We start from the raw sequence: 26,410 nt of genomic DNA on the forward strand, positions 1-26,410 counted from the left end.
GAGCTTCTACGTCAGTTCAGTTTAATTTTGTTTGGTTTCCACGGTGGATTTGCTTCTTTCAGTTTGTTTTTCGTATGGGTGGCATTTCTCAGGGGGAAGATTTAAACAGCAACTTTGATTTTTATTTAACTAAAGTGTTTCTTTCACTCATAGTTTGAACTTTAGCAACCTCAGCTATCGAATCACCCGTCACAGAAAGTGGCCACGCCCCTCAAATGAAGTCATGATAGAAGTTAAGCGGCAGACTTTAGTCTCTGTGCATTTGTCATGAAGGGTGAAATTAGCCATAAAGATCAAAACCATTAACTTGGAAGTGGAAGTGGATTGACTCGCTTTAGGAGCCAGCTTGAAGTGGGCAGTCAGATCCATTAATCATCTAATAATTTCCTTTGAAGGCTAAACTGCTGCTAAAATCGTTACCCCTAAAAGCCTCAACCAAAGTGTTCAAACCCTCTGAACTGAATTTTATTCTGAAGGATTTTGACTGTTTGAACTCTCAGCACCTCAGATGCACGTCTAACTTTGTTAACAAGACTTATTTTATTTTAATTGACTTTTATGTTTCGCAGGGTTGTAAAATATGCATACAGTGTCTTTCTGCTCTTATCTTTAGTCTACAAAGGATAGACTGGAGGCCTTTCTCTTTAAGTAAGAAAGTCTTAGTAGATTTTCTCCATAAAAAAGCTTTTGTTCTGATGAAGAATTTGAGCATTTTTAAGCAGAAGTTGTCATTTATACAATACAAACTGATGCCAGTATAGTTTCTAATTGTGAGTCATCCTAATTTAGCACACTCCTTGGTTAAAGCTGCTTGTGTCTGAAAAGAGCCTGCGGGTTATTTTCTCTGCTCTCCACCTAAACGCTAAAAAGAATCATCTTTTATTTGGTCTTTGTTGCGGGAGTCGTCTGGCTCTGTCACTGATATTTATACACAGGGATGCTGATGTTCTGTCCCAGTGTTTATTTTATAAATGAATCATGCCCGTCAGATTTCAAAGACTCGAGGGTTGCCCTAGTTGCAGATGTTTTGAGTTGCATGCATTAATTCTGAAGAGTTTCCTTTTTAAATGAGATTTCCTCACACTGAAAAGAGTGACAGTCAGATAAAACGAGTGTGAACACAAAAAAAGTACTGCCATTATAGGAGGATTTAACCATTTGCGTGCCTCGTGTTTGTTGGTATTTATGTTCAGTGCTTTTGCTCTCCTCTGTTTTCCCTGCTCTGTGACACAGCACAAAGCCGAGCCAGCAAGCCAGCACTCATCCAGCTGGCTGCCTCCCAGAGCCCAGTGTGAGTCTGATTAGTGGCCACTAATAGATCTCGATCCCTGACTCATCTGTCCCACTGTTCGCTCAATGATACCAATTACTCACCTTCAGGATGTGTCCTGGGCTCAGACAAGCCAAAAATATCACTTTCTAATTACCAGGACTTCCTCTTGGGGTCGGAATTGATGTCAGGCGTGGGACCGTGGTTTGGTCTGTGAAGTGGGAAAGGTGTAAAGCTGAGTGTTGCTGTAGGTGCAGTAATTTGGTGGTGAAACCAAAGAGGAATGTGTATTAGCTGTCTGGTCTTTGGGGGCAGAATTCAATCGTCTGTCTGTGATAGAAGGTAGCCGCTTGATAACCTCACTCACATACCTACACTCGCTCTTTCATCTGACATCCTCATCATGCGCTCGCTCGTCCTGCTTTAATGGCAGCAGGGATGGACCCCATCCTGACTGTTGGTGTATTGATGTACTGAGTGACTCCAGAATTGGATACTTTGACCAGGATGAGCTGACATGAGTGTAAAGTTTGGGGAACGAGTAGCAGCCTCACTGAACATACACGGTTAGAGGATCAGAGAGATGACTGAGCCTCAGCTGTCCCCGCCCCTCTTCCACAGACTGTCCTGAATTATCATTCTCTTTGAAGATGGATCATCAAATTTAAGATCTAACCCCCAGTCATGCTCAGAAATCTGCCGATTGGTTTGTTCTCGGCGAAGCAGCTGACCCAGCTGGCTCTGATTTTCAGAGACGACACCCGGAAAGAAAGCGCCGACGTACGTGCGAGGCTAATGTTGATGCAGTGATAAATGTCAATGTTTACTGACCGTGTAACGATGTCAGCTGTGGATAAATGTCACGCTGAAACACCGCGCCTGATTGTTTGTGATATAGATGTACCTTTATCAAAGCCCTCGTTCCTTATTTTCATCAGAAGCAGAATCAGAAATACTTTATTAATCCCGAAGGAAATTATATCAATCCCAGCGTCCCGCCGGCTGTGACCACACAGCCAGGAGACTGATGGGCACGGCGTGTCTTTGGTGGAAAGGCAAAGAGGCCGACGGTGTCCTGGAAGTCGATAAAAGCAAGTTTATGACACCCTGCTGTTGAAAAGGACACATAAGAGACTTGCAGTGTAACTAGGCTCTCAGCTTTCTGTGAACGGCTACAAAGCACATTATTTGTCTGTGCTTTTACAGTGACACAGAAATCTTTTCTGATGTGAGACAGCCTTTCAGAAATGTTCAGAAGCAAGCGATCCGATGCTTCCAACTGCTATCATCGTGTTTCCCTGCACTCTGACTACTTGGGCTGTCCGTCTGGTTTATTTGGTGATTATTAGAGTAAATCAGACAAAGATGTGATTGATTTTACAGTCTTAGTTATTCAGTCACTGCTAACCAGCTCCAGCAATTTCCCCTGTATTTTTTTTTTATCACCAGGTAGGTCGGTTTGGGCTCACTAAGGCTGCAAGCCCAAATCATGGTTCAGTAAGTTCCTGCAGAGGATGAGGAACTTACTGGAAGGCAACTGTGGTGTATATGTTATCTGTCAGGGTTCAGATATGTGACAGGCACGATTTGGACCCGAATGCAGGACTCAGGAGACTCCAAAAAGCAGCTTTAATGCTGAACTCTTCCAAAAATACAATAACATAAAATAGCTGAGCAAGAACAAACGATCCAAAAATAAGGAATCTCCAGAGAAACATGGAACAAGGAAATACACAACCACAAGGGATGATGCAACAAAGGGCAATGAAAGACACAGACAATAAATAGAAAACAGGTGAAAACACAGCAGAAGTCATTGAAATAATGAGTTGAAATGGGGAAGTTAACCTAAAAATGAGGCGCAGCGAACAATAAGTCACAAAATAAACCAGGAAACAACAAACTGAGGAATCACAAAAAGAGATGAAGACACACAAGGATACAGAGAAGGTTGGATTACCTAATAATCCGAATATAAGCAGGAATCAACCTCAACAGAGACCAGCCAAGGTAACAAGAACTAAAGAGAAAACACACCTTCAAGAGCTGCAGAAACGTGACAGTGTTATTTCGTAATTTAAAAAAGTACAGTCTAATTCTATGGGAGACACTTTATGGTCGTTTCTCATAAATACAGCATCTCCGAGGATCGGCTGGATGAGCTTCAAAATTGACACCGCTGTTGCTGATGTTCTGACAAGGATCTTTTTGAAGACCCATTGGGCCCAATTTGTCTATCACAGCGCTGTGATCACAACCCTCAGGGTGTACCTTGTCAGCTGTGATAGTCTCCCCAACCTCACAACCCCCCTCGGGACCTTGAATTGGATAAGTGGTTAAGAAAATGGATGGATGGATTTTTCTGTGAGAATGTGTATTAATTACAGAAGTTTGAAAGTACAGCTTGTAACTGCATTTTCTGAAACACTAGCCATGCAGGCAAATTAGATGGTTGTTTGTAGTGAATTTCGTGCAGCTCGCACACTTTATTCATTGTGTGGCAGCTTTTAGTTGCTTTTCAGTAGCTGGGCCCACGTCCTCATTTTAGGTTTGACAGCGTTTTAGTAGGTAAAAGTGAATGTTTTGACATAAATGGGGAAGGCCTCGAAGGGGACTGGCGATGGCTCCTGGGCCTGGCAGATCCCCATGCACTAAATAGAAATGAAGAAGCTAAAGAATTGAAAACAAGGAGGGACAGTGGGGCACGTGAACGAGAATGAGCAGCTTGCAGAACTGGGGGAACCTATATAGATGACAGCCGGAAGGAGCGTGTTTGGAGGCGTGGTCCTGCTCCTGAAATTCTGATACATAATCTCCAATTATTCAAGTTAGTCTGCTGTAGTTGACCTTAAAACGCTGAAATGTACATTCACATTTTAGTTATGTTTTAGAAGGTATTATGGGGCGATAACAATGTTTGAAATGTGGAGCTCTTTCAGCTCTTCATTACCATCTCTGAACATCTGGCTAGTATGGGACAGATGTCACACACAGACATACGGTAACACAACAAAATGAAAAATCATGCTGGAACACTAAAATTAGGCTCTGATATCCATCTGCACGATCACTTATCAGTACACATTAGTTAATTGTGACTATTTCTCAAACTGCTGTTGGATAATGACATCACTGGTGAACGATCAATAGCAGCCAACAAAGTGAATATTGGCTAATACTTGATGTTTGCACTGATTTGAGTAGAAATACTGTAACTTTGCTGTACTCACAGCCTGTCAGGGTTTTAATTACAGGGAAGAAAATGTGCACTTATATTCTGAGCATACGGCTTTTTCTTTTCACCTTTTCTATCTTTCATTTACAGTTAATCTCCATATTATCAAATACAAGTTGCATGTTGCTGCAACGGAGGTTTGCCTGGTGCCTCAGCGGTCATGTCAGCGGGGGGATCCGGGGGTTTCTCTGTGAATTTCACATTCCCGTGGCAGCTTGCTTGGTATTTGCTCAGAAGTTTAGGGTTTTTTTCACTGTAAAAAGAAGTTTTCTTCCCATGCACAGTGGACGCTAATGCTTTTGTCACTTTTTACGGAATCAAACTCAAAGTAACGTCAGTACTTCCACGCTTTAAACGCTGCACGGTTGTACTCTCCACGGACTCTGCATATTATCCATTGTTGATCTGCACACGCCGCACACACTTACATCATTGCCATGAGACACTCTCACAAACAAAATCAGTTTAATAATGCAGTAACACAGCGTGCTTATGGGAAAGTAACAGTAATCTAATTACTTTTTTGCAATAGTAATCCCTTACTTTATTTATTTATTTTATTTATTTATTTATTTCATTTAGAAAGAGGATCAATACATATTAATGAGCATTTTAACAAATGTAAATATGCCAGATTACAGCCTTGGGCTCATTTCCATCTGCAGACCCTCTGGCAGGTTGGTGTTAAACACAAGTTAGTAAAAACATACAGAGACACTATTTACAGGTCATGTGACAAGGACAAAAACAGTGACCACATTATACTAGAACAAACAATGACAATAAGAGTGGACACAGAGGACAGTATAGATAACAACAACAGAAACACTTCAATTTTATTGCACATGCCCTGACTGTCCCGATGTTGCACTGACCCATTACACTAATAGTTGTTTCCCTTTTTGTAATACACTAACTCTTTTTCACGTCCAATATAAAGAATGATTATTAAACATGATCACATGTTTGTGTGTCTCTCAGCCGCCCTTTTAAGTGACTCTCAAAGATGAGGAGACTTGTACTTCCCTCACTGACAGTGGAAGACTGTTCCAGAAGCTCACTCCCTGATATGACAGAGCATCTGTGAAAAGGTGCCAGTTCACAATCACCTCTAACAGTGGATCGAGTCAGTCGAGACCCGGCAACACTGCTAAACTTTTGTTTAATAAAATCACTCATTGGTGGAGGCGCCAGACCATGTATAACTTTGTATATTAGACAGGAAGATTTAAATCATTTGAAATGAGTAAAATTTAGAAACTTGTATTTATCTAAAATTTGACAATACGAAAAAGGTTTACTTTACTCGCTACTTGAAAAAAGTAATCGGATTACGCCCATCTCTGAGAGTAAGTGACTGCAACTGGTTGCAGGTCTAGTTCCCAGTAATGAAGCAACCATTATTACTCATGTATGATGCATGCAGGTTCTTCAACCGTGGTCAAGTTGAGTATTTTTGGTGCACCCGTTTGAAATTTGTATTTCATGGCGTTTTGAAGCAGGAGATGTTGTGAATAGAAATGGGAGTGGTAAAGGAGGCGTGGGAGGTGGACAGAGGAGACAGAAGACAAAAGGCCAAACAGATGAACTTGCTTTCTCAGCAGAGGAGAGGACACGGAGTTACCAGAGTGCAGCAGTGTTTATCTTAAGGATGTACTGCTAGACTGCTATCCACACACAGGCAGTGCTGGGCTGTGGAGAAAAACCTGTTTATCAACTCTGAACCTTTTAAAACATCTCTATCGATGTGCTGTCATCATTTAAAGGTAATACGCAACAACAAAGCTCAAAGAATCAATGCAATCTGCTTTTATTGGCTAAGCAAACAGACACTGCAGGTTTGCTTTTTTAGCAGCAGCTGCTGATTTCTACAGCTACACAATTACATAATGTGTTACAGCTGCATCATTGTCCTGCAAATCCCCTGTGTGTTTGAATTCAAATCCACCGTGGGAAATGTCAACCTCTGCCTCGACAGATAAAACTACAATTCTGTAAGTCGACGGTGTCTGAGTGTAAACACATTACACGGCTACTGCTGGGAAAAAAAATACCCTAAAAAGGGGCAAATATTTCAGTTTCATTTAGCAAAAATCTTACTGGCTCTTACATAATTTAATGTCATCATCATCATTAGGAATTATTGACATAAACTGTGGGAAGCTCTAAAACATATATTAAAAAATCTAAAGCTATATTGTCTCAGAGGGGTTCCCTCTGTACTTCCACTTTAAAATGTATGACTTTGAATCAAGCATTAAATAGCCTTAGTGTGGGATTAAAAGTGTCTTAAAAAGGCCAAGTTATATTAATAAATATTTATTAGATATAATTGATTATCTTTCCCAAGCTGCTTGCTTTAAATGCCAGAGGAGCTGATGCAAGAGAAATTTCTCCAAAGGGTTAAAACTTCATATTATATGCATGAAAGTGTCGGACTTCTAAAACTGACTTGACAAAGTCATTTCTAGGGAGAGAAAAAAGCAAAGGAGATTATGAGTAAGAGTAGATGCTTGTTTACTTGTTCAGGACGACACTGGTAACATTTCCTTCTTAGCCAACATAAACATGAAGCAGGACTCGTCTTTTTTTTTTTTTTTTTTTTTTTTTTAAATGACATCAGAAACAGCAGTATGCGACATTACGTGATGGCAGAGCTTCAGTTCATCCTTTGTCATTTTTTTTTTTTTTTTTTTTTAATAAATAGGACAGGGGGAATGAATGAGAGAAAGAGGGGGAGAGAAAGAAAGAAAACCAAAGGGGAGAAGAGACGGTGAGAAGGGGGGGGAAGAGAGAGAAAAAAAAAAAAAGAACTCCTGGGTCACCTGTATGGAGAAAAAAAAACAAACAAACAAAAAAAACAAACAGAGGAGACAGCAAACAACAAAGAGTAACATAACAATAGAGAAAACAAAGCACCATCACAATAAACTAGCTAGTCATAGATATCAATATTTACTAAATAATAAACGATATTGTGCAGCACGCAAGATAGACAGCGCACAGTGTGCTTTGAGGCAGCAGCCAAGAAAGCTTTAGTCCGCGTCTGTGAATACCCATGTGTGCATACCTGTGTGGATCAGCATGCTTGCATTCCAAAGGTTTCTCCATGTAATGATCTGCTAGGGAGTGTGGGGGGGCCACAGCCCCGTCCTCCAGGGTGTGAAGCGGGTATGGAGGAGATCAAAACTCCAGACATCCAGAGGCCCCCAGAACACAAGAGACCATGGAAGACCAACAGAGGGGCAGCCGCGCCACTGTTCCAGTAAGAGCTGAGGAGAGTCCCAGATGAGGGCTCGCCCAGCAGCCGCGGAGCAGAAGTTAGGGGGAGTTGCAGTGATGCGCCCGTGAGCTCCGCCGGCCCCCAGCTGTGCCTGAGTGACCGAGCCCCAGGCCGAGAGGCCGGGGGCACCCCACCTCCAAAGGGGCCCGAGCGAGCCCCAGGCCCCAGGCCCCGACAAGCGGCCGCCAAGGAGTGAGCCGGTGTGTACCCGGACGCCCACCCCCAGACACAAAGAACCACCAACACACCGACACCTGAGGGAGTCCGCCACCGGCAGGGGAAGTGGTGGTGGGTGGAGATAGGCCTCCAAACCTTGGAGGGCCTGAGGTGTCCCCAGAGAGGTGGCGTCTGATACCCAACCTGACATATAGACACAGACATACAGGCACACACAGACACAAACATCCATTCCCACCCTCATGCTCTCATATGCACTCACTCCACACTCAACCAACGTGGAGACAGACATAAAGAGATGCTGTACACACAATCACACTCCCCAAGCGTACTCTACAAACCGGGTCTAGGTACCCTTGCCCCTGGAGGGGGGAATTGCACCCAGACCCAGGTGGTGTTACCCTTTTCCCTGCGGTGGGGAGAGGCAGACCACCCCGACTCCGCAGCAGCAGGGAGGCCCCACACCCCAGACCGCAGTCGGACGGCCAACTCCTCCTACTAGCCCTCCCGCTCCAGCAGGCCGCAGAGAATGGGGGTGGGAGAAGACGCAGGACTCGTCTTTGTGTGAATGACTTTTATTTTTAGTAGTTTTATGAGAGATAAAGATGATGTGCAGGTGAATCCATTTTAGCGCTTCTGTTGTGTTTTCACTGTATTCACTTCCAAACTTTACTTCTTCAAATGTCCAGCTTTGAAATTAAATAATAACACTAAAAAACAGTCCCATCAACCCAGCAACCCACTGCACTCATTGTGTCACACTGTCTCTAATATTATAGGAAAGTAAATAAACCACAATGTGAGCAACTGATCTGTACAAATAGTAGAACTAACCATGGCAGAACATGGATACCACATGACCTTTACCCCAGAAAAAATGTTTAGTGTGAACGCAAAACCTCACACTTGCCTGTAGTGGCAGGCAGGAAACTAAGTGTTTCCCAACCTTTTCGAGCCACAGCACCATTTCACATTAGAAAAATCACACGGCACACCACTGGACAAAAATGTGGCAAAAAGCATATTGATCGTTTTTTCCCCGTGCACCAGGAGCAGAATTGGCTCAGTTTGTCCCCAGTATACCGCTTTTGGCCACTACTCTTGCTAGGGCCTTCATCTGGGTAGGAATTTCCTCCAAGATCCAGGTCAGATTGACTACTTTTTCTTTTCAAATATTTGTCTTGTTATTATGCACTGCCTTGTTTCACTCCCAGCATTCAATTTCGTGTTCGTCTTCTTCTGTTTTAGTGGCGGTTGGCAACCCATTTAATTGGAGCAAGCGGGTGTTCTGCCCGTTACTCACGCCGGTCGCTTAGAGTACTAATCAGGTGAAATCAGATAATCTTCCACGGCACACATATGTGCTGCGGCACATTGGTTGGGAAACACTGCTATTGTCAGCAACTGCAGACTAAAGCACTGCAAACGCTGGTTTGTATTTATTTAACATTGCATGGTTTATCCACCAGAGGGCACTCTGCAGATTGCCTATGGCAATACATGCATTCGGAAAATCACACACAAAACAACCATCTGACCCACGCATAGATGAGCAGAGCATAAACTAGTACGCAAATAACTACACACAACAAATATTAAGGAAATACATTTGTGCGTTATGTAAATATTTGTCAGAATCTGTTCTGCTACTTTCTTCACCTCACCTATTCACAAGCGTTCACCACACCCGATGGGGAAACTAGGAAAATATTTAGAAAACTGATGTTAGTTTGCTAGAAATCCAGGTGCTAGATGGGGTAGCAGCTCAGCTTATGGCAGATCAGCTGATACTGTTCTTCACGTCCTGCTCGCAAATCTCCCTTAAATTATGCTATTTAATCTGCTTTAGGCTCCAAGCCACTTTGCAACCCACCTCCACAGTAGTCACTTCGTTTCCATGAAATTTCTGCTCCCTATTCTGTCAGCTGATTTCCATTCTGTGGCGTTACTGCTGTTCTCCTCACCTCTCTACTCTGCCACATGTGCAGCTGGGAGGGTAGGGATGTGTTGGGAATGAATATTTAAAGTAAAAATACTGCTTGATATTCCCTCCCAAGATTGCTCATCCCACTCCTCTCTCAAATGACTGTGCATAATTTTGTTTGACATGCTAGCTTCTTACCTGAAAGTTACAATGTGAATATTTTATTTATTCTCAGAAAACATAGAAAAAGTGACTAGAAATGTAAAACTATTGCTCACAGAGATTTTCAACATCAGCTAGAAGTTAAAGTTACTGTGGTACAAATGATAAAGCTGTAATAAAAAGCCAGTTGACAGTGTAGGCTATATTAGATCTGAAACTATCAGCCAATTAATCAGAAGACCTACATGTAGCTATGATAGTAAATGGAAAGATTTAACTATAAAGGCAGGTTATCAACGAGATCACTGCACTCACTGTCCACTTGTTGTATTTTTTGCAATATCATCCTGATGCAAAGCCAGTCACGTTAGCTGATCCCTTTTTCTAGACATACAAGCAACAATTTCTTGTGTTTTGGCGTTTTCTCCATATTCAACCTGCAGTCTCGCCTCTCTTATCTTCTCTATCTGTGCTCATCAGAGAATCAGTCAAAGCTGATGTTGCCTGAGGCTTCACAGAGCAGTCCTGTTCAGGGTTAGGTGTCCTTCAGGTCTATTTAGTCTGCAAACTGACAAAGGGTTTTGCAGCTCAGCTGTATGAAGCTGGACTCAGTGGTGGTGTGGCTGTAATATGGGTGGCTGTAATAGTAGGAAAAATTTTAACTGCTATTTTGAGACACGGCCTAACTTTTTTTTTTTTAGTAAATAAATTATAAAACACTCTGAGGAGTGAACTGGAGTGAACTGGAAGCTGAACTCAAGGTCAGAGAAAGTACCAGGGACTGGTAGATCTTGAAATTGTTAACTCAGGGTCCCTGTGCTGCATGGTACATGCTCTGCTCTGCCACAGTAGGAGTACTACTGCTTTTCCTGATAATAATTGCTGTAATTGCACATCTGAGAATAGTAACACTGTTAAATGTAGGCGGACATCTTACCTAAAGGGACGACACAGGCTATTCTTGATACGGGTGATTCTAAGGTTAGACGTATGAGGCAATCACCTCGTCTTTTTAAGCTCCACGCAGCCACATGCTGCTTCCCTGTGATCCTGAATGCAGCACCTCGCTGCTGGCAACAGTTTGGAGAAATTTTGTATTCAGCGAAGGCAGAGCTTGTTCCATTTATAGCCTGCTTGGAGTTTGCGTTCTGATCTTGTTTGGGTTTTATTTTAATTTTCGAGTGCCCCGGAGAACTGGATATTATAATTTGTGGATGGAGGAGCACCGTTTCGTTCTTTTTTTCTTCTTCCTCGCACTCATTCCTGCCACAGTGCCTTCCTCTGTAATTAATGGTCTCTGATGAGTAGTGAATTTGTGATGGGGAAGTAGAGAAAAAGACAGAGTGCACTCGGTTCCAGCCACTGGCATCCTTCCAATAGCTCATACTTGGAGTCTGATTGAGATTATGTAAAAATGATGAATGAATAAATGAGTGAGTCACTGGGAGGAGGGCAGAGAAATGAGGGAGAATTGATTAAAGTGGGAGAGAACGAAGGAAGTCTTAATAAACTGTTATTCACTGTTCATGATGGAAATATTTAAGTGATATTAAAAAGCAAACCGAGTACTGAATATTTCAGTGGGGGGTCATGTTTGGCCTGACATGCTGTAATGTGGTTTAGAGATTATTTCGTTTTGGAGCGTTAAAATGGGAAAAAAGAACGTTCCCGACCTATACTGTGGTTTTGGGGTAAATTCTTTGATGCTAATTTAATAAAGTACTCCTCTGTTACAAGTGGCAAACCTACATTGCTGCAGGTGACTCTTAACATTCTCTGACTCTAAAAAGAAGTACCTTACACACCAATAAAAAGGAGAAGTATTTGTCAGACAAACACCTGGCTGCTTATCCTCTTGATTTAGCTGAAAGTCGGTGGTGGTGATAAGCTGCTACACCTCTGCACTGAAACGTGGAGGTTGAATTACTTTGGGCATCTTGCTAGGATGCCTCTTAGGTAATGTTCGGGCATGTCGAGCTGAGACGAGACCCTGGAGACGTGCTGGAGGGATGATGCCTCTGGTATGGTTATGCCTCAGTGCCCCACCTAGAAGAGCCAGAGGAGAGAGAGATCTGGGCATCTCTGCTTAGACTACTTCCTCCACAATAGCAGCAGAGATTGATGGATGGATGGATGGATGGATGGGTGGATCTATAGATGGATGCATGGAAGAATGGATGGATGCATGGTTGGATACATGGATGGATGCATGGTTGGATACATGGATGGATGGATGCATGGTTGGATACATGGATGCATGGTTGGATACATGGATGGATGGATGGATTGATCCATGGATGCATGGTTGGATACATGGATGGATGGCTGGATTGATACATGGATGCATGGTTGGATACATGGATGGATGGATGGATTGATCCATGGATGCATGGAAGGATGCATGGATGATGGATGCATGGTTGGATACATGGATGCATGGTTGGATACATGGATGGATACATGAATGGATGGATGGATGGATGCATGGTTGGATACATGGATGGATACATGGATGGATGGCTGGATTGATAGATGGATGCATGGAAGGATGCATGGATGATGGATGCATGGTTGGATACATGGATGCATGGTTGGATACATGGATGCATGGATGGATACATGGATGGATACATGAATGGATGGATGGATGCATGGTTGGATACATGGATGGATACATGGATGGATGGATGGATTGATAGATGGATGCATGGTTGGAGGTGAATTTTTCTTTGCAGTCTTGCAGCAGATTCGCCGTATAAGATAAGATAAGATAGAACTTTATTAATCCCTCGGGTGGGTTCCTCTGGGAAATTCGACTTCCAAAAAAAGCACAGCAACGACCGAAGTTACAGTTACAGAATTGTTATATATACACACACACACACACACACACACACACACACACACACACACACACACACACACACACACACACACACACACATATATAAAAATACAGAGACAAATATAAATAAAATATACAAAGGGGATAAATAGAATAAATAGGAATAAAAAATAAAAATACAAGTGAATTGCACATTTCAAGTATTGAGTCTATTGCACTGTTGACTATTTACAAAAAGTATTGCACAAGGTATTGTACAGTGAGGTGAAGAGGCACTACAGCTTAGTTGTTCCCCCCTCCTTTGTCCTCCTGTTTCCCCTCCCTCTCCCCTCCAGAGAGGAGTTAAACAGTCTGATGGCGTGTGGGACAAAGGAGTTTTTAAGTCTGTTAGTTCTTGTCTTGGGGAGAAGCAACCTGTCACTGAACAGACTCTTCTGGTTGTTTATGGCCGTGTGCAGAGGATGCCCAGCATTGTCCATAATGTCCAGCAGTTTCTTTAATGTCCTTTTCTCTGCCACTGTCGCCAGAGTGTCCAGCTTCATGCCGACCACAGAGCTAGCCTTCCTGATCAGTTTCTCCAGCCTGGATGAGTCCCTCTTTGCTGTGCTGCTCCCCCAGCACACCACAGCATAGAAAAGTACTCCAGCAACCACCGACTGGTAAAACATCCTCAGGAGCTTCCTGCAGATGTTAAAAGACCTCAGCCTCCTGAGGAAGTACAGTCGGCTTTGGGTGCTCTGTGTTGCATGACCAGTCCAGTTTATTGTCCACCCACAGCCTGAGGTACTTGTACTTGTTGACCACCTCCACCTCCTCCCCCTCTATCTGAACCGGCAGTGGACCTTCTCTGGACCTCCCGAAGTCCACAACCAGTTCCTTAGTCTTTGAGGTGTTGAGTTGCAGGTGGTTTGTGTGACTCCATGCGACAAAGTTCCTCACCAGACTTCTGTACTCCTCTTCCTGATCATCCCAGATACACCCCATGATGGCTGTGTCGTCTGCAAACTTCTGAATGTGGCATAATTCAGAGTTGTAGCAGAAGTCAGAGGTGTACAGGGTGAAGAGAAGAGGGGACAGCACAGTTCCCTGTGGTGCTCCTGTGCTGCTGACCACAGTGTCAGACGTGATGTCCTTCAGCCTGACGTACTGTGGTCTGTCGGTGAGGTAGTCGGAGATCCAAGCCACCAGGCAGGGGTCCACCTCCATCCTGTTCAGTTTTTCCTGAAGCATACAGGGCCGGATGGTATTAAAGGCACTGGAAAAGTCAAGAAACAGGATCCTGACCGTGCCTTTTCCCCCATTCAGGTGTGAGTGGGCTCTGTGTAGGAGGTACAGGATGGCATCCTCCACTCCGACACCCGCCTTGTATGCAAACTGTAGTGGGTCCTGGGCATGTTGTACCTGTGGTCGGAGGAGGTTGAGGAAGAGCCGCTCTAGAGTCTTCATAAGATGTGACGTCAGTGCCACCGGTCGGAAGTCATTCAGCTCATTGGGCCGGTTCTTTTTGGGGACCGGGACGATGCAGGATGTCTTCCATAGGGCGGGCACTCTCCCCAGTCGCAGACTGAGGTTGAAGACTCGTTGTAGCGGCTCCCCAAGTTCAGCAGCACACGCCTTAAGCATCCTAGGACACACCTTGTCTGGGCCTGCTGCCTTTCTGGGGCGAAGCTTCCTCAGTTGCCTCCTGACCTGATCCACTGTGACACTGGGAGATGTTTGGGAGGAGGGGAGGGGGGGAGATGTCTTGCTGCTGAGAGAGGGATTGGAGGAGGGGGGTGTCATGGTGTCAGGAAGGGGGGGAAGCGAGGGAGGCAGGAGAGTGGGGAGAGGACTCTGTAGTGAAGGTGAGGGTGAGGGTGGGGGGGTTGTGGGCTGGTCAAACCTGTTGAAGAAGTTGTTGAGTTCGTTTGCCTTCTCCACAGTCCCCCCCACTGTGCTTTTCTTGGTGTTGTGGCCTGTGATGGTTTTCACACCATTCCAGACCTCCCTCATATTGTTCCTCTCCAACTTCTGCTCCACCTTCCTCCTGTAGCTGTATACTGCGTTACTAGACTACGACTGCTGATTCATTGTTAATGCGAGGGCTGTTACACACAGCAGTGTCATCACCCTGTACTGCTGTAACAAACTCCGGCTTCTAAATCCAACATTCAGGGAGCAAAAATAATCTGAAGTAAATCTGAGTGAAGCACAGACGAGTATGAATGATTAGACCTCCGCCCAATGAAACCATAAAGCTAACAAATGGCCTCTGTCAGACTCTTTGGCCAGCAGTGGCCAAGGCTGTGCTGCTGACACACACTTTTACACATTTAGAGGCTAGTAATGAGAAATGTTTGGACGCAGCCTTGAGCAGGTTTTGGAATGTGTTCCCGACAGCTGAAATATGGCATCAGTGGCCCAATCACAATCATTCTCTGGCTTTTTAGTCTCCCCTCAACTCTAATGAACACAGAAGAATGAATCATGCAGGGAGGTCAGCATGGCAACTTTGTATAAGCATGTGTGGGAGGAACAAACATCTTGTTCTGTGAGTTTGCATTATTAGCATCCAGTAGAGAATGAAACAGACAATTTAATAGTTTAAGGGGACAGAGGGATTTATGATCTTGATATGGAAGGCCAGAATATTCGAGTCCAAGTTTAGGCTTGGTTTTGATAAATGGAGGTAATTCCTTGGAATTATCCTCAGTGGGCTTGTACACGGGTTTGCATCCATGCAAGCAAGGCAGAAATATGACAGTGACATCAGTGTCAACCAGAGGCGGAGCCAGACATTTGAAACACCCGGGGCTTAGCCCAAAGGGTAGTATGCATGTGGGATTTTTTTTTTTTTTTTTTTTGGGGGGGGGGGGGGGGGGGTGTAGAAATGACTGAAAGATTAATAGGCTCTGTTCAAAAAAGAATGACTTCATATAGGGAAAAATATATATCACATGTGCAGGACACCTTAAACTAGTTTTTTAATTAAGCAGCAAGGCAGAACAAGGTCAGGGCTGTATCAAGACACGAGGACTAAACCCCAATTCAACCAGACCCAGAACTGATCCAGAATTAAAACAGGACTACAACAGTTCAAAATCAGGACTACTGAGGACTTAACCAAGACAGAACCAGAATCAGAACTAGATGATAGCACTAAAAATCATCATAGACCTGCACTACACTTATTTTTTAATTCTACCAAAGTCCACTATTTAGATTGAGAAAAGTTTATATAATTATTTAGCCTTGTTGTGCAAACAAGCCTGCATAACTTAATAAATACAGAATTTGAAAAATAACAAACCTAAAAAGAAACACTAGGTACGAGATACATGAGGACCTATGATACGGTGATACTTTTGGTAAACAACCATTTGACTAACATGTGTGTCTCACCTGCTCTTGTTCATCTGTTCTGTCCTCGTTCTCCTCTCTCTCCCTCTTTGTGCTGACAATCATCAAATATACAGTTGAAACCAGATATTTACTCTTCAGATAAAAACACTTTTTTAATTGTAACATCAAATCAGACTAAATGTTTATTTTGTTAGATTGATAAATATAAAAACATATTTGTTAACTTTAAGAGTAAAGAGAGAAACTATCTGTATTTCTTAATTGCAAATGGCACCAAATTGTATTCAAACTTGAGCCACACTTATGGAGCTCCACAGTTCTTTTCCTGGTGTTTTGGTTGATATCTCTTGATTTTCCCATGTCAAAGAAACAGGCTCTGTGTTTTGCCTTATATGCATCCACAGGTGTGCCACCAATTTACTCACATGGACTCTACTAACCTATCAGAAGCTTCTTCAGCTCAGAATGGAATCGTCTGGAGTTTTCTTATTAATTAACAATAAATTTAGTGTACATGTACTCCTAAATTTGATGAAAGTGATAAAAATAGCTCTGTCTCTCTTTATTCTGAAATTTAACTAATTCAAAATATATTTCAATATTTATCTAAAACAAAAATTTACTCTAAATTGATGTTGTACAGTAAAAATGTTTTATGTTTTCTCCCTAAAGTGTATGTAAATATCTGGTTACAAATGTGAATATCCTGCTGTGTACTGAAACCCCTCTTGTTTTGCATAGAAATATACTGAACAACATACAAAACATAATATATAAAATAACATTTACCTGAGTTTTTTCTTTGAAAGAACCCTCGAATGTCCATTCTTATGTTTCAGTACATAACTGAAACCGATTTAGTCGGGGAGGGTAAGAACTGAAAATATGAAATAAACACACGTAAGCTAAGACTCTCTAAAAAAAATAGCATTTGTTCGGCTTTTCATTTTGCCATTTGTTGATTCACTTGAAGAGCAAGTAACGTAATATTGGTCAAGTGATCAGTTTGATATCAATCTTTCGTGATGCACCGTCATATTTACATTATTTGTACGGTACGAATGATTTGCTTTGGTACCTGCTCAAACTTAAGCTCTCCTTAGTATGGCTGGCTCCGTCTCTCCAACAGCGCACTCACGGGCAGCAGCTGCCCCGCCCCCTCGCTCAGTCGCTTAGTGCCTGAGCTTGGATCATACCAATATCAGGGGGGGATTCACGCACAGTCGTAAATTCCCACAGTGTGCACTATGTGCTTCGAATATTGTGTGTACTTTTTGTTTTATACAGTTGTCAGCCAGGCATCTAACTATGAAAAAATTACACTCCAAAATACCCCGGGCTTCTGACAAAACAACCCGGGCTTAAGCCCCGTAAGCCACCCCCCCGCTCCGCCCCTGGTGTCAACTTTAAAGATTCAGCAATGTGAGTAAAATAAAACAATTCAAGGGCAATTCATCAGATGGACTGGCAGCACCGATAACAGCTGAAGAGCCGTAATAACAAAGGTGGTGCCAGTAGCAAGCTGGGAGGAGGTGGCAGCCCATTAACCATCACCAGGAGCAATAATAGCATGGTGGAGTTAAGGAGAAAAAACACCATGCAGGGCTGTAGCTGCTTTACACACGGATGAGTAATGCCATGATTTAAGTAACACGAGCTGCTCTGGGTTTTATGTGAACATTTGCCTACTTGAATTTACTAAACAAATGAGATACTAGAGGGAGGACTGGAATAAATTCACCTGAAATCAGTATGCAGTAAAACTGAGGCTCAAACGGAAAATGTCAGCATGTTCAGAGATGCTTTTTTAAAAGGAGATCTGATGAGCAAAGGTCAGCCATTAAAATCTGTCATCGGTAGGAGGTGGCAAAGTTTTGCCAGGGCTTCAAAACCAGTCGAAGGAGCCCAGAGGGGCCGTCAGTTCATTCAGTTATGTAAGAATTATGTAATCCAGCACTCATTACAGATAAAACAAGACACGGTGCTCAATTAGTATATCACCGGTGAATAAATTCAGTTAATATATGCAGGTGCATGTCCAAAGAGGGCCTCTCTTTCAATGTCAGGTTTATCCTCTGTTTTATTTATTTCTAATCAAATTATCTGATTTCCTGTGGGATCCCCTGACTCAGTCCCCACCGCATCACCCAAATGGAAACTTTGGAAATGCCTCTGAAATATAGACTCACCCAACACTTTTTAGGTACATCTTGAGACCCCCTGGTGTCTCTGGAGCTGCCTTTGTTCTCTGTGGCACAGATTCAACAAGGTGCTGGAGAAATTCCATGTTCACATGAAAACATTGCACAGTTGTTGCAGATTAATCAGCTGTACACCTGTGATGTGAAACTCTCATTCCTCTGCATGCCAACGGTGCTCTGTTCGATTGAGGTCTGGGGACTGTGGAGGCCATTTCAATAAAATGAACTCATGCATCTAACTAAATGCATCAAATTCCTGCCATGTGATTGGCTCATGACATACTTGCATTAGCGAGCAGTTGAACAGGTGTACCTAATGAAATGGCTCATTCATGTATGTAGATGATAGCATTAAAACCATTGCATTTTCTTCAGAGAAACACAAAAGGAAACATTTTCCACAACTGGCTGTGAATTTGGAGAATTTTGGCCTCCTTGACCTGTTCTGGAGGCGCTCCTGAAGGCACTTCCTGCCATCAGGGAGGGCTGTTACCATGGGGTGATGTTTGGCAGCCGCAATTAGGGATGGGTATTGATAAGATTTTAACGATTCCGATTCCATTTTCGATTCTGTTTAACGATTCGATTCCTTATCGATTCTTTTTTTTTTAAAAAGGAGAACACTAAAGTCGATTAGCTTAGAACTGTGTTTTATATCTTCTCTTTGAACAAGATAGAAATTTAGGAGTAACATGGCCTTACAAACCCAACAGTGAGATCTTAAGAGATTCACAGCCTACGGCTCTTCAATGGGGTGTCACAGGGTCCCCAGGAAAAAAATGTATATGTAAAATAATAAAATAAATATTCTCCTGTAGCAATAACAAAGTTTAACATAAATTATTCTGTAGCAATTACACAAGAATATCCAGTAATGTCCCTGCCTACAATTAAACACATTCACTTACCAAAGTGAAATCGGGGGCATCTGCTGTGGCAAATGGGTCCAAGCCTTTGACCACAAACTTAGACACTGCTGGGTGACATTCGTCTATCCTGGCCTGAAAGGAGACGCTACCGGTAGACTGCAGCGAGAACTGCCAGCATCTGAGCCAGCCAGACTCTGTCTCTCTCATCATGGTTATCTAAATGCAACGCACAGTAATAGCAGGTTTTGTAATAAGGTAAATCGCGCTAACATAATGTGCAATGCTAATTGATTAGTTACCTGCAGTATTAACGGGAGAGGACGTGGAAACGCTACCGCTGCTGCTGGGTTGAGCTTCGCTAGTCCGGAGCGGATCAAAAACACGACATTCGTTGAAAGCAATCGCGTGTTTTTTGAGCAAATGCTTTTGCATATTCGTAGTGTTTCCTCCCTTTGATGAAATCTCTACTTTGCAAGTATTGCACGTTGCCCTGTTGTCATCCTTTCTCATAAAGTGTAACCAAACTTTTGAGCGTTTGTGCCGCTCAGGCGCCGTGTTTCCTACTGGGTAAAAGACGCTACTCAACGTGATGACGTCATTCGGGGCGATTGGAATCGATAAGGGAATCGTTTTTAAAAGTGGCGAACGATTCCAAGGAATTGAAACAGTGGGAACCGGTTCTCAACAAGAACCGGTTTTCGATACCCATCCCTAGCCGCAATGTTCAGGTGTGTGGTAGTAACATTCAGATAACCATGTTTTCCCAGCAGGACCTTACACTGGAATGAGTAGAGGTGTGGGAATATCAGGTTTCTGCAACTGTCTTCCACCCAACAGCTTTGCATCTCCTGCCAAAGACAGAGAGGAGGGGGAGAAGCCATCTGTTGAGGGCTAGTTGAAGGTGGTGTCCCAACATCTGATAAGTACTGCATCAGTTATCCAAATCATTTCTCTCTCACATCCCTAATCTGAGATAATTTAGCACTAACCAGAGTGCAGAAACTGCATTTATGAGATGTGGGATGTCCAGTGATTTTGCCATTAAGAGTTCTTAATTCCAGTTAATAGAGTTTAATATTTTCCTCAGTCCTTCCCACTGTTTTCTTTTTGTGTCTTTTCCTGTATCAAGTTTGTTTTTGCGTCTGAGTTTCCCGAGTTACTGTTACCTTCTTCCTGTTTTACTTTGATAGTTAGTTGCCGTCTGTGTCTTGTATCCAGTTTTACTTCCTCCCTGTGGTTTTATTGATTGTGCACCTGTGTCTCATTTCCTCCCAGCCTTGTCTAATTCTTTTGATTAGCCCTCAGTGTGGGAGTATAAATGGTGTTGTCTTCCCTTTGTCTTTTGTTACAGCAACTGTTTGTGTTCTTTCTCTGTTTCCTTGTGTAACTTCTGTTGGATTTCTTTGGCTTTATAGACTTACTCTTGGACTTGGACACACATATCTGCTTGCCAGTGCTGAGTAATGAATTAATAAACACACGCAGAGAGTCGAGAGGTGCAGTTCAGTGACTCAGAGTAGTGGATGAGGCCTAGCAGACAGCGATGGGTTACAACTACCTGCATGTGGACACCTGCTAAACGGGCCAGATCTCTAAATACAGTTTGGATAATGTACTTTGGGGTCTGTATCATTTTCATAAAGGAATGAACCTTCCACAGAGGTGAAATGTGTATCTTGCAGCAGGCTCTAAACACGTTTGTTCTGCTGTAAGTTTGGACACGTTAGCATGAGACTCATTTTTGGAGCCTCCAATGGCCGTTGGAGGAACTGCACATTTGGCAGCACTAGCTTCACTTTCAGCCCTGGAGGTTGCTGCTTGGTCTGAACTAATTTTAGCTGTTAAGCTTTACTGTTGTACTCTGAGCACCGACTACCAAGTGTGTCTACATTTTGTGATTGAGTCACTGCGCTTTTGTTCTCCGATTAAAAAATAAATCTGATATTATAGCAGGCCTGATCTGTAAAGACTGAAGTTTGGAGGAATTAAAAAAAATAATTAAAGCTTAGTTTGGAGTTGATTGCTTCTGTAACACAATTGTCATCAAACTGAAACTCTTTCCAGAGGAACAAATCTAATCTCGACAATCACACAATCAGATCGTTTCACATCTTTTTTCTTCATTTAGGAAACAAATCAAATTTTATAAGTAAAGACAACTGAACAAAACTGGGACAAAAGAGAATCGTATGACTGGAAAAAGGATCGGCTGTTATTGCCCACTGCCCCCAGCTGAACACTGGTTTTACTGGGCAGCTCCCAGTTGTGATTGTGTGTATTTGTTTGCATGTCGAGTTCACATTTTCACCAAACGGCTGGACCGAATAAGTCACGCTGAAATGTGGGACAGATGTTGTTGCACCATCACTGTAACACAGTTACTGTACAGTAAATCCCAGCAGGTATTGCAGCAGATGACCAGCAGTGCTCAGCCTGGTAAGATACAGCGTCTCTTTGCCCCACATACAAACTCCCATCACCTCCCCCTTTACTGCATATTGTGTTTGCAGAAGGCTTCACATAATTTAAAGTGACAAGCCCCTGTCTCGACATTCCCTCCGTCTCTCCTGATCCCCCCACCCCCACTGCCTCTGTTTTATAACCTTCTTTTCTTTCCTGCCATGGATACACACCGGTATGTTGCTGAAGAATTACATCTGTGACCACCTCGGACGCTTTTCTTTCAGACAGTACAGCTACAAATATTTCTGTTGCCAGGCTGAATCCACAGACTGGCAACATTTCGGATTCACAGGCGCGAATGCAGACGAGTCATGGTGATGCACACCCCGACCCCGACCATTTCCAGAACCGTGGAACTTTGAACACCATGGGAACTTTCTGAGTGGTGTTTACTCAGCATGGCACTATCATTATGCAGCTTTAGATGGATTTCTAATAAAATAAGCATAAATTATACATGCAAGGGCATCTGTAGCTTCAAGCTATATGACAGTTTCTTAACTTTGAGTTTATAAAGTCAAAAGTCTTGCTTTAGTGCATCTGTGCTGCTCGGCAGGTCAATAAGAGGACCCGACGGGACAGATCAATAATGCACAGAGGCTCCGGCCGTCGAACGCTACACTACAGGGCCTGTAATTTACAGTTTGTTTGTAGTCCACCGCCGGTACATTATGTGCCTGTGTGTCTCGATGCATCACTCCCACTCCCATTAGCTGCAGAATAAAGTCAGGGGATGTGGCTGAAAACTCAACAGATAACCTCTGATCAGATTGAAGCTCTGTATTTGATTCAAATACCACGGGGTCAGCGTCCTTGCTGTGTTTTATCAGATCCTCCTGCAGTGCTGCTGCTGTTTACTTTCTTCCTCTCTCTCTCTCTTTAGAGGGTTTAAACACTTTCATCATGCACAGCACAGAGCTGCTATCCCTTAAAAGTGGAAACAAGCACCAAAATCTGAGAGTTTACCCTGATGCCATTCATTAGAAAAATCCCATCAGCAGCTTGAATTTTCTTGAATTGTCAAAATAACCATCGAGCAGCTATTTTACTGCAGAATTTTGACATTTCTGAAGTTTCACTGATGATCTCTCTATTTCTGACCATGACTAAGTCAAATTTATTCCCCAGAGCTTCCTTTACTTATTTCTTTTAATGTAAATCATCACAAACCTGCAATGGATCCATCCTGGGGATGAACCTCCCACCTCAACCCTTCATCATCAGCTGCTCTTTGTTATGCAGTATGGCCCTCGAAGAACAGCAGCTATCTAAGCGAAGCCTTTCAGTTGAAGAATTTTGCCAACAAGTGGATTCTTTTATTGATTAACTTCACTTTTATAACTGAAACCTGACTGTCAGTGCTGTGCTCTCTGTTAAGGTGGCAGAGCAGATATATTCCCTCAATCCTCTTTCATGTGATTGATGATTTTCTTTGGCACAAAAAAAGGCCAAGACCTCAAAGCCAAAAGCTAAAAATGAAATACTCTGACAGGGTTTGCAGTAAAGGTTGAAATTAGAAACAATTTCCACAAATGAACCTTTTTATTTATATACTGTGCAGGAGAGTGAAATATTTCTGCTTCATCCTCTTACCAAACATTTCAAAACATGTGGTCCGGGTCATAAACTCAATGAGCACATTAGTAAGTCAGGTGTATCCTGTTCCTTATCCTCTCCCTGCACATTATTTTCCTTTCTGTGTCTCCTTATAACTTGTGCATAAATAATGAAACTAAGCCTGTTCACTCATGCAAACAGCGCGCCGACTGTAACGGATCACCTCCACGAGGCCAGCCGTGCTTTATGTGTCAGCGGTCACAAGGGGGCACTAAACTGTTCCCCATGCACGGAGACTTCATTCCCATTCATGTCACTGTTTCCTTGACAGACTTTGACACGTGTGTGAGGCAGCGCTGCTGTCATGTGATAGCGAGAGATTTTGCTGTTCGACAGTTTTTTCTTTCGCCTCTGGGTTCCTGGGATAGTTGCAGTTGTTGGAATAGACAGATGTTCCCACTGTTTTCACACGGGGTATTTTGCCTGAGGTGTGTTTGTGTAACAGAACGACAGCAGTGTGTGTGTGTGTGTGTGTGTGTGTGTGTGTGTGTGTGTATAGGGGGAGAGAACAGAGTGTTTTGTTGTGTACTGTGCAGGTTGCTGAAGGACAAAGTGAGTTTTTATGGCTGTTACTGCAGTATCATCGTTGGCCCTCACATTAACACTCACTGCTGACAAGCCTCAAGGTCCAAACTATTAACTACAGCATGTTTAGACAGTTGGATCAGTGATATCAGAGATAACCACCTCATTCACTCACAGCCCAATGAGCAGATTAAAGCACATCTGCCTGTCCATTCTTTTACCAGCTGACTATAAACAGCATGTACAGTACATGCTACTGGAGTCTTATAATGCTCATGGAATGAAAGCTCGAATGGTGGAATAACAAATTACATTTATTACATTTAATTTTTATTACATTAAAATCAAAAATCTCTTTCATAAGAGTGTACTTTCCAAGAATCATGAGCAATAACAATTAAACACAGAAATGGCCTTAAATTTGTGGAGTTCTTACTGATCTGCTGTTTGGGACAGATGGAAAGAATCTTAAGACCTAAAACAATAACTTCCCACACATTTTTGATGAATGCAATTCAGTAAGCGAGACAAGAATAACCTTATGAATGATAACATACAGGTGGTTGCGTGCAACACATGACACAGCGGACATAATGCATATTGACTGCTATTTTGTTGCTAAATCTTTTGCATTGTTTTTAAGCAGCTATTAACCTCCGAGTTCAAATATCTGTTCGGGTGTAAAGGGATGAATCCGTGCCAGTTCATCCGATGGCTCCCACCTGACCATCACAGACTTGGTTGGGAAAGATGGCCAGAATAAAACAAAGATTCAGGCTCCTGTTGTCATTCCCCCCAAAATGCTAAAATCCCATTAGCTTTAATTATCAACTAATCAAGAACTAATGATTTTTTTAGGTAAATCTGTGATGGTCAGGTGGGAAATGTTTTAAAATGTTGATGAACTGAGATGGAATGAGTCCAATTTCAAGTGAGTTTCTCTCTCGTGCAGCTGCTTTTCCTGTGGTATCGTGTGTACTGGTGCACATGAGCCTGAAAATCATGCCACTGTTTTCAGATTTCATCGTAAGACATGATCTTGTTACCAAAGACATTTTTCACTGTCTCACCATTCACTCTTTAAATTCCCCTCCCTTCCATCTTCTGGCTGCAGGTCGAGAGAAGAGAAAGGGTCCCATGATCTCTGCCGGCGATGCCGAGTTCCCCCGGGATTACCACACCCTGGCTGCCACTGGTGGCCGCGGGGCCCGACGGTTCCCCGACAACAGCAACGGGGGCTTCACGTCGTCCTCGCTGGACCGCCGGCACAACTCTGTGGCCGCCAAGAGCCTGGAGGCCCTGAACAGCATCCACAAGGCTGACATAGAGCGTCAGCGAGACGCCATCATGGACCTCCAGAAAAACAAGTTCTCCAACAGCCCCAGCAGCATGTCACAGGGCTCCCCCGCTGCGGGCCGACAGGTACTTTCACACTTTCTGCTCTGATGTGAACAAACCAAAAAGAAACAATGAGCGGACGAATACTTCCCTTTGTGACATGAGTAATTATAACTGCAGCAGTGGTGGTCTTGGCACTTTAATCCTTGTTAATTCTACTTATAATGAGCTAAATCTCTCGCATTCACTCCCAATTTCCATAAAAATAGAAGGTGGGATTATTTTCCTGTTTCCATCAATCCTCCTGAGGACGATTGGTGCAGGATACACCACCTTCATCGTGACTCATACTGTTTATCTTAGCAGGCGGAAAGAAGTTTCTAATCAGTCGGCTGCAGTTTATGTGGTTTCTTTTATAGTTTGTCAGGAAATCGAGCGAACAGTCCTGCGAGAATACCTACAGAAGGCAGCGTGCATACGCAAAATGATGAAGGGAACTCAAATGGCAGGTTTTTTAAGTCACAGTAGACACTTTGCTTTCACTGTGAGCTTCTGTCTTGTCACTGATGACAACAGCTGAGGTTATTGGAGTTAACTAAAATGAAAATAAACCAGGCGTGAAAAAAAAACACATTATAAGAATAAAAACTAGAATTCTGAAATCAACAAAAACCACCTGAAACCAGATTTTACTGCCCTGTCACTTTAATAAAAGTCATTTATCAATCCAACTCAATTCAACAACTTAAACATGACTCCATTTTTTTTAACTCCGACCATCCAATCTACCAATCGTTTTTACTCAGAGATCGTGTGTTTAAATTCAGAAGACAGAAATTCGATATTTATTTTTACCTTCTCCTGTATAAAACTATACAAAGGGTCAGTTAAGGTTTGCTCTGCTGCCTTGGTGGGGGACTAATTAAATCGACACCGTATACTTCACCTAGTATGCTCAAACCCACCTCCTCCGGCTCCTTTCGATTTTGTGTAGCAGCTCTACTCCGAGCCTCTCCTGAAGGAGCTGCTCACCCTGTCTCTAAGGGAGAGCCCAGACAGCCTTTGGAGGAAGCTCATTTCTGCCACGATCCTACTCTTTTGGCACGCACAGCTTGTGGCCATAGACGAGGGCAGGAACATGGCTGTTTGTGTTTCACAA

The 26,410-nt window shown here is 43.0% G+C and overlaps 1 protein-coding gene across 1 annotated transcript in view; it reads left to right on the forward strand.

Annotated features, from left to right (window-relative positions):
• srcin1b (SRC kinase signaling inhibitor 1b) overlaps nucleotides 1-26,410 on the forward strand; it is a 123,926-nt gene that overhangs the window by 8,406 nt on the left and 89,110 nt on the right. The window contains exon 2 of the mRNA XM_085417081.1: nucleotides 25,028-25,335. Within this exon, the coding sequence (XP_085273207.1) occupies nucleotides 25,051-25,335 (285 nt within the window). The 5' untranslated portion in view covers nucleotides 25,028-25,050. The remainder of the gene's footprint in view (nucleotides 1-25,027; nucleotides 25,336-26,410) is intronic.

This window comes from Rhamphochromis longiceps, linkage group LG8 (genome assembly GCF_057381845.1).
Source record: "Rhamphochromis longiceps isolate RC_006_pf linkage group LG8, R_longiceps_female_GT1.1, whole genome shotgun sequence".
NCBI classification, from domain to species: Eukaryota; Metazoa; Chordata; class Actinopteri; order Cichliformes; family Cichlidae; genus Rhamphochromis; species Rhamphochromis longiceps.